This window comes from Elephantulus edwardii, unplaced genomic scaffold (assembly GCF_000299155.1).
Source record: "Elephantulus edwardii isolate Elephantulus edwardi_28Jun2011 unplaced genomic scaffold, EleEdw1.0 scaffold00079, whole genome shotgun sequence".
Taxonomy (NCBI): Eukaryota; Metazoa; Chordata; class Mammalia; order Macroscelidea; family Macroscelididae; genus Elephantulus; species Elephantulus edwardii.
In genome coordinates this window covers 6,847,096-6,856,862 of record NW_006399829.1, presented here as the reverse complement: position 1 = coordinate 6,856,862, position 9,767 = coordinate 6,847,096, and the positions used below count along the sequence as shown (strand labels likewise).

General features: G+C 39.8%; 1 protein-coding gene across 1 annotated transcript in view; it reads left to right on the top strand.

Annotated features, from left to right (window-relative positions):
• Positions 1-9,767, top strand: part of MROH2B (maestro heat-like repeat family member 2B) — a 142,460-nt gene that overhangs the window by 119,276 nt on the left and 13,417 nt on the right. Inside the window, exons 34-37 of the mRNA XM_006889584.1 lie at positions 3,918-4,058; positions 4,649-4,763; positions 5,334-5,480; positions 5,728-5,910. Of these exons, the coding sequence (XP_006889646.1) occupies positions 3,918-4,058; positions 4,649-4,763; positions 5,334-5,480; positions 5,728-5,910 (586 nt within the window). The remainder of the gene's footprint in view (positions 1-3,917; positions 4,059-4,648; positions 4,764-5,333; positions 5,481-5,727; positions 5,911-9,767) is intronic.

The following is a 9,767-nucleotide window of genomic DNA, read 5'->3' as shown; positions in this document are numbered from 1 at the left end:
ACTGCCTCTTGGTCCAAGTATAGGCTTCGCATTAGAACGATCAAGTGTTCTGGGATACCCATTCTTCTCAGAGTCCACCACAGTTTGTTATGATCCACACAGTCAAATGCCTATAGTTCATAAAATGTAAAACTTCACCAACTGAAAAAAGTACTATCAGTTTGTATACCATTAATAAAGATAAAGAAACAAAAAAGAAAAGAAAAAAGTTTCCAATCCACATTGTCCTCTTATAACTTTAAATTCTTTTTTGCATATATCAAAGTAGCACTTTCAAGAATGTTGTCATTGTTAGAAGCTATCAAGTCAGTTCCAACTCATAGCAACCCAATGCCTAGATTTACAACAAAGCGTCCAGTGGCTAGTACCGTACCATCCTTATAGTCATTATAGTCTTGAACCTATAGTTGCAGTCCCTATGTCAATCCATCTAATTGAAGGTCTTCCTCTTTTTTGCTGACCCTCTACTTTAACAAATATGGTATCATCTCTAGGAAAGATTCCTTTCTGAGAACATGTCCAAAGTATATGAGATGAAGTTGTTGTCATTTCTTCCAAGGAGCATTCTTCCAAGACACATTTATTCATTCATCTGGTAGATCATGGTTTATTTGATATTTTTAAAACCAACATGACTCAAAGCCATAATTTTTTTTTACCTTATCTGTTGTACAGATTTCACATATATATGAAGTGATTGAAGAATGTCATGGGTCGGGATCAGATACACCTTGGTCCTCCAAGTGGCATCTCTACTTTTTAACATTTTATAGAGACCCTTTTTTTTTCTATAATTATATTTTATTAATTTTCATAAACATTTACAGAGATTTTGGGCTTCCACTCATTCATTGTTGCACTATTCTATAGAGACCCTTTAAAGCAGAGTTGTCCAGTGTAATACAAAATTTTATTTTTTTAACTATTAATTCTTTTAATGAACATTTACACAGATTTTGGATTTTCATTCATTCATTGTTGCACTTTTCTCCCCCCAACCCCCACCCCGAGTATAGTCCACTCTGCAACCTTCATTCCGGACTCTTATGATAATCATAATACCCTATAATAATTGCTTTTAATTTTTTTCTTTTTTATCCAGTTTTTCTCCTTCTTTCCCCAACCCTGAGGTATTAATTCTTTTTTAATTGACATTTTAACAAAAATTTAAGAAAACTTGTATCTCCATTCATTCATTGTTGCACATTTTCCTCCCTACCACCCCAGTTCGCTTTTCTCTTTAAAAATTATTTTATTTTTTTACTATTGCTTATATGGGTGTTGATTGTGGATAACATCCTCAAGTAAAATGAAATCTTTGACACTTTCAATATTTTCTCTATTTATACTAACATTGCTTACTGGCTCAGCTGTGAGAATTTTTGTCTTCTTTCTGTTGAAGTGTAATCTATACTAAGGATTTACTAAAATTACCCCCTGCTGTTGAATTACGCTTGACTTATAGTAACCCTCCTTCAGCTTTTGCGGCTGTGACTATTTATGGGAGGAAACTGCCTATCTTTCTGCAATTCTATCTTTCAGTTGGTGGATTCAAACTAATAGCTGTTTCATGATGTACGATGACATCATTACGCACACTTACGTGCACGATTTAGTTATAGGTTTTTATTCTAAGTCTTCTTATTGTTTTTCCATCCTTTTGCATCATTTTCATCCAAATGGGAAATCACCTACGTGTATGTGTTATGTGCCATCAAATCTAATACACTCATAGTGTCTGTATGAACGACAGATCTGAAACTTGCCCTTTTCTGTGCTGTCCTCACTATCTCATACATATTCCAGCCCATTGTACTCATTGTGTCAATCCACCTTGTTGAGCGTCTTCCCTTTTCCCTGTTACCCTTCACCTTTCCGAGTGCAATGTCTTTTTCCAAGTACTAGCCCTCCTGACAACATGCCTGAAGTATGTGTGACAATACTTCACCATCCTGCCTCTGAAAGAGCACCTGGGCACACTTCCTCCAGCAGACACGTGTTTGTTGTTTCAGCAGTCCACAGGATATTTGGAGCACTCTTCTCCAGCAGTACAATTCAAAGGCATCGAGTCATCTTCTGTCCTTATTACTCATTGTCCAACTTTCAGGAAGCAATTGACAATGACATAGCTTGGATCAGGCATATTTTAGTCTTTAAACTGGCATCATTGCTCTTTAGAACTTTAAAGAAGTCCTTGGCAACCAGATTATCCCAGTGTAACATGTTTTGTTTTGGGGGTTTTTGGTTATTTGAGGGGTTTTTAAAACTTTTTTTTAACATCAATTGCCATTGTAATTGGTAGTGGATTCACAGAAAATAAAATCCTGGACGACTTCTGTTATCCATACGTCACCGTATTGGTCCAGCGGGGAAGATTTTGTTTTCTTGATGTTGAGATATAATTTAGAGTGAAAACTGTACTCTTAGCTTCTGCAACAGGTGCTTCAACTCCTCTTCACTTTCTGCTAGCAGAGTTGGGTCATCTTCATAATGCAGGTGGTTGGCGAGTCTTCCTCCAATCCTGATGGCATGTTCTTCTTTATATGGTTCATCTTAGTGTACATGTTGAATACTTATGGAGAAAAGATACAACCCCGGTTCACACCTTGACTGATTTTAAACCATGCAATGGTTCCTTCTTCTGTCCAAACAACAGCTTCATTATAGGTAAAGATTTAAGGTGTCAACTATTTTATTTCACCTGGGTCCACAAAGAACACTCAAGGGTATCAGGGTAGCAGCTGTCAAGAAATTAAAATATATATTGCAATGGGAAAACCTGCTACCAATAACTCTTCAAAATTTTAAAGAGCAAGGATGTCAACTAAATATTAAAATGTACCTGATTCAATCCATGGTATTTTCAGTTGCTTTATGTGTGTCTGAAAATTGGACAATGAATAAGGATAGCAGAAGGAGAATCAATGACTTTGAATTGTGGTACTGATAAAGGAGTATAGACTATCCCATGGACTGGCAGAAAAAGAGGTAGAGAAGAAGTCTATCTTGGTGACGTGCAGGCAGATTGTTCCTGTTGTTCATAGAGTTGCTATGAGTTATAGTCAACTTGATGGTACCTAACAGTACACTTACTGTTCAAAAGAACAAAATAATCTGTCTTGAAGGAAGTACAACCAGACTGCTCCTCAGATACAAAGGTGATGAAAATTCATCTCACACACTTGGAGCATCTTTTCAGGAGGGGCTAGTTCTCTGGAAAAGACCTCATGCTTAGAAAAGTAGAGAGTTGGTGATACAGTGCAGGACACTCAGTGAGATAGATTGACACAGTACTCGCAATAGTGCTCTTGAGCTTGGTGGAGATGGTGACGGTGATGGAGCAGGAGTGGGAATAGCTCTGTTCTGTTGTTCATAGGGTCGCCATGAGTCAGCGCTGGCTCAACGGCACCTACCAACAACAAAACCTGGAAAAGGAACTGCAGTGACACTGTGGTAGGCCGTCTGGCTGCTAACCCCATGGTCAGTACTTCAAACCCACCAATCAACCTGGCAGGCTGATCCTATAAAATGTTCAGCCTCAGAAGTGATATGGAAAAGTTCTAATCTGCTCTATCAGATCATTGTGAGTCAGAACCAATTTGATGAGAGAGAACTGACAATGCAAAAAAAAATACGTCTTTAAAACAAATTAACTATAGGGTTGGTACTTAGTATTCTAGGGCCATATTTAGTCAGAGAGTTGACAAGGATTTATGGTGGTGGTGGCTGATTCACGTCATCCTAGTCCAACTGGTTTTAAGACTAAAATGTGAGGGATCAGGCTGCCTCTGTTCTTTATTGCAGTTTCCCTTAATCTAAAGATGGGGAGCATTCTGGGGAAGAGATGGAGTGAACTGGGAACTCACATTTCCCGGTACAGGTCCACTCATCTCTGTGGGTACTGACTGTCTCCGCAGGCTCGCAACCATAACTCTGAAATGTGTGCAAGTTCAAGCCATGAAAGAAGGCCTTGCCAAAGAATCAGATGAAGGGGAAAATGTATGGTCTCTCCTCAGCAGTCCTGGAACCCACCACACAGGAGTATGTGCACTGGCGAGGTAATGGGCAGACACTCTAGAGCTGGATATAAAGGAGAAAGACAAAAATAGAACGAAAATTCAAAGCAGACAACTTCATGATTCTCCTGGGACATAGAGTTAAAGAAGAACAAATAGAGGAAATGACCAGTGAGAGCAAAGAGGGGTAGGAATAGATGGGAAAGTTAACACAAAATTTACCACCACCCACCAAAAAGTGATACAAGAGAACACTGAATTCAAGTAACATTTCAATTGGGAAATTTTAGTGCTTAAGCTTCAAAGTTCTTTAATTAAGGAGGCTTTTTATTTGAAAGGTTGTTTATTTGTAGCTCTTGTCATCTAATGGTTAGAGAGTTGTACTTCCAACCCAAGGTAGGCAGTTCAAGTCTACCAGTTATTACTTTACAGGAGAGAGATGGACAATCTACTCTTAGGCAATTTACAGTCTCTAAAAACCCTCTGAACGTTCAGCTTCAAGTCAATTCTAACTTGAAGGGAACAATTTTTTTTTAAGTCATTTATCTGCCTGGTAGGCAAATGGACTAGAATTTCTTCCTTTGTTTAGGGGGAAAGAGTGTCCATTAAAATTGGAGCCTTGTGTTTTGCAGGAGCATGGCAGTATGGCAACATGGAGTCATACTGGACATCATGGATTACCTAGTCCTGTCTTTCACCTCTGCCTCGGAGAGCTTCCGGATAACTGGCACTGCCTTCTTCTCTGAGGCAAGAGACAGCAGCCATCCCAATAGGCGCTATAGATCCCTTCAGGGTGGTTCTCTCTGGGTCAGAAATCCTGTTAGAGCTGGACTTACACAGGGAGGATATTTGAGGAGAATTTTGGCCATGGAAGGTGCCAGTACTGTCAGAGATACAGCATCTAAGCAGTAAAAGAGAGAAAAAGAGCCCTTCTTGGATCTCTTCTACTTTCTAGTCTTCAGAATCAACCTTCCAGAGCAGAGGTGGGCAGTGATTAGATCTGGCAGGAGAAAAGCAAAGAGTGGACAACAAGCATATTGTTGTCTTTTCAGACTCTGGGAGAAAAGTTATCCCAACCCATCCAGAGAAGGAATAGCCTCAGTGATTCCTATCTTCCCTGTTCTATCAGCCTATCTAGACTAGAAACATCCATAGACAACCTGAGCATGGACCTTTCACACCTAGAGCTTAGCTTCGATATGCTAAATCACCCCAGGGCTTCCTCTCCTACTCTTTAATTGTAGTTTTTATTCCTTTGACACTCTCCTGAAGGGAGGTCACTCCCTTAACTAAGGGAGAGAGGTGTGTTGATTGCAGCTCATGAAGGAGCCCATTCTCTGGAAGCATGGAAATCTACGGGATGTGCTGATCTTGATGGATCAGAGTGCCTGGGACTCCAATGCCATCCTGAGGCAAATGGCCATCCGAGGCCTCGGTAATACAGCTTTGGGAGCCCCGCACAAGGTAAAAGGCATTCCTAGGGTCTATAGTTAATTTAGCAGTCTTGAAATAATTGCTCACTCAAGATCACACCCACAAGCATACAACATAGTGGGAAAATCCAAGCAAATCACTTAAGTGGTGACCCTTGCTTGAATTGAAGTATATGTGGCCCTTACATAATTTCCATTGCCTGGTTTGGGAACTTCAGTCCTTTTCCAAGATTTATTTATCACCTTTTTTGAGATTCAGAGACCTTATTTCAAATTAGGTAAAGAAGCATAAGCAGATAATGTTAGAATCGATTATCAGAGGCCTGTATCACCTGGCCCGCACTGAAGTCATCTGTGAAAGCTTGAAGGCTCTCAAAAAGATCCTGGAGCTGCTAACAGATCGAGATGTGAGCTTCTACTTCAAAGAAATCGTTCTGCAAACAAGAACCTTCTTTGAAGACGTAAGTGAGCCCATTCAAGAATCTTCCCAGAAGTGAGTGGAAAGAATGAGGTTTAAGGTAGTGTTTTAGTAAATAGCCCACCCATATTTCTTGGTCACTTTCAGAAGTTATCAGCAGACAATTTATTTACAGGCTATTAGCTTCCCATGTCTCTCTGTCGGGGATCTCTGGAGTCTGGGAATCATGGTTGAACTGAGCAGAATGGGCTAGAAGAAATGGGAAGAAAATGCTTGGGAAGAAATAAGGACTTGTAAAAGGGCTTGTAGTTTCAGTAGTTTCCATAACCCTTCAATTCACATTGAATTCTCCTTACCCAAAGGCTAACCTGCCCATTAAAATTCGCTGTCTTAGCTTTCCTCCAATCTCAAAATCATCCCTCGTACCCAGGCACACTTCCTAGTCTCACTTTAGAAATAATCTTATTGCTATGTGCCAACCATCCTGTCAGAACCATTTAAGTTGACCCTCCAGCAGTTTTCCAGAAACTGTAAATGGCACGGGATGATTGTTCATTTGTTTGATTAGAACCATCTGCTTTGGAGATGCCAAACTCTTTACCTTTAGGTTACAAGAACTCCTCCACAAATAAACTACTGTTGTTGTTGTTTTGTGTCATTGAGTCTAGTATGACTCACAGTAATGCTATTAACAACAGATCTGAACCTTGACCTATCCTGTGGCACCCTCAACATCACTGACCACTTAAGCCCATTGCTGCATTTACTGTATCAATACATCTGGTTGAAGGTCTTCCTCTCTTTCACCGACGCTCTGCCTTTCTAAACGGGTTGTGTGTCTCCAGCTAATAGTCTCTCCTAGCAGCATGCCCTAAGTATATAAAACTAAGCTTTGTTGTCTTTGCCTTCAAGCACTCTGGCTGCACCTTCTCCAAGACATATTTCTTCGCACTTTTGGCAGTTCATAGGTTATTCGATACTCTTCTCCAACACCACAGTTCAAAGGCATCCATTCTTCTGTCATCCTTATTCCTTGTCCAGCTCTCAGACGCATAGCAAGTGATTGAAAATAACATGGCTTGGTTCAGATACACTTTAGTCCTCAAACTGGCATCATTATTCCTCAAACTGACATCATTATTCCTCAATAATTTGTAGGGGTCCCCAACTGCAGATTTTCCCAGTGCCATATGTCTCCTGATCTCCTGGTTGCTGATACCAAGTGTTTTGATTGTGGATTCAAGTAAAGTCTTTTATAGTCTGTCTTTTCTTTACTCAGCATAATGTTGCTTATCAGTCAAGGGGGGAAATGTTTCATTTTCCTGACACTGAGATGCAATCTATATTGAAGGCTGTATTCTTTGATCTTCTGCAGCAGGCACTTCAAGGGTTTAAAAAAAAAGTCAAAACCAAAGTCGTCAAAGCCAATCCATCACATCTCACTAATGCCTAGAAGGTCAATGTTCATGTGTTCCATTTCATTTTTCACAACTTCTAGTTTTCCGGTATTCAAAATTCATACATTCCATGTCCTGGCTATTAAAGTTGTTTGCAGCTGTTTCTCCTTATTTCCATTGCCTTCCAATCAGGGCTTTACCTCTAAAACTATAGCTATCTGTGTTTCTCTATTTTTCATATAGTTTTCAGTGGCCTACTATTTGAGCAGTAAATGACTGAACCTGTTTCCCAGTCTGTCTTGACAGGGAGCTCTATTAAAACCTGCTAGGCATGAATGACCACTCTGACGCTTGACATACTGGTGGCACAGTTTTCAGCAACACAGCAACTCACAAGCAATCTTAGTACGGCAAACTGACAGACAAGTACTGTTCTAATAACAACAATGATAAACAAAAATATAGATAATTAATAAGCAATATTCAAAATATTCTCCCAATACAACAATTGAAAGACTCGTCTTATACCTCTAATAGATAATCAGGCATACTAATATTATGTTACTGGGTCCACTTGTAACCTGTTGCTACTTGGCATGAAAGGGCCCCTAGTGGTGTTAAAGTGTTCTGGCTGAATCCAGGAAACTGACAGGCAAGGTAACATCCAGATGTGTATAATAAAGTTATAGCAATGTCTTTGCTGGATCTTCAATCCTTTTGTTCCACATAAGGCCCGCAGGCCATAGGCCCGAGGTCCAAAAGGGTGGTGTTGTCACAAATGTTGATCAAATAGCATTCTGGATCCTGCAGGGCCTCCACAAGAAAAAGATTGACAATTCATGTACAAAATAGGCAAAAGGCATGGAAACTTTCCAAAGAGGAAGACATTTGGGTAACCAACAGACACATGAAGAAATGCTTAGAATCACTGGCAATCAGAGAGAAGAAAATCAAAACCACGGTGAGATACCATCTCACCCCAGTAGCAGTGGCAAAGTTTAACAGGACAGCAAGCAATAAATGTTGGCCAGAATGTGAAGAAATAGAAACTGTCATACACTGCTGGTAGAATTGTAAAATGGAACAGCTACTCTAGAAGGGAGTTTGGCATTTCCTCAAAAAGCTGAACATAGACATTCTATATGCCCAAGCTATTCAATTGCCTGTAATATACCACAAGAAAATCAGAGATAAGACACAGAGATTTATACACCAATGTTCATAGCAGCATTATTCACTATCACAGGAACATGGAAACAGCCTAATGTCCAACCACAATCAAATTGGATTAAGAAACTGTGCTACAATTATATCATGCAATACTACACAGCACACAGGAGCAACAATTTTGAAAATTGCTACATAATTTGGGAAAGACTAGATAGTCTTAATGCTGAACAAACTAACTCAATCTCTTAAGGACAAATACTGTATAAGGCCATTATTGTAAAAGCATTATTGTAGAAAAATAACTAGTAAAAAGTGATGAGGACCCAAGACGAGGAGGGTAGGAACAGAGAGGTGAGGATGGGAAGGAGGAAATCATAGGGTTGCATAATTTGGTGGGTGGAGGGAGGAGCGGGTAATGGAAGTGGAAAGATCCAACAGGGATCTGAAAAAACAGGGTAATGGTGGGCATAGTTCAACGTACATTAATTTTATAAAATATGATGAATGGAAAAGTTTGTATGAAACACAACATGAATGAAACATAGTGTGAAACACAATACATGTGAACTTTGTAAGCGAACGAATATAAATGAAAATTTAAAAAAAAGAAGGGATTGGAAGGCCTCTGGGCCTGTCCTGCTCCCTATTGAAACTAAGAGGGCCAAGAAGGCTTTTTAATCGTCTTTTTTTAACAAATAAACTCTTGCATTTAAATTGTTGTCTTGGTATTTGCTTTGGAGAAAACACTAATTATGGCAGTACTCAAACTGCAGGCAACTCTATGGCATATAACGACACCAAACTCAATGGAAGACCAACACCTGAGCAAAAATTGTCTCCCCAAATTCAATTTTGTTCACTTCCATGATTGAGAGACTCAAAATACTGGAGCTGTTCATTTTAGTTTAAGAGTTACCCAAGCTGCGCACTGGGGAAGGTCACCTCGGATAATAGCAAAGAGGCATCTTTCAGGTACACAGAAAAACCGGCGGGAAGAAAGGAAAACATAATCTACACAGGAGTTCTACAGGACACGTCACCTTCCCTTGGAGACAGTACAACTAAACTTAAGAGACACTGGACAAAAGAAAAAAATGTCAGCAGTCACGTGTTCGGAAGCACAGAAGCCAAGGAAACTTAAGATACAAGCTGTCAGATCATGGGTTGGACAATGGAAGATATTTTCTGAAGGGGCTTGGCAGATGTGAAGGGTTATCCTGGTGGAGGGTGGAACTGGGAAGTAAGTGGGTCAAGGCACTGGGCTAAAGGTGGGGTTAACACTGTAACTAATGCTTAACTCCACAATAAGGGATTTATCTTTCACTGCTCCACA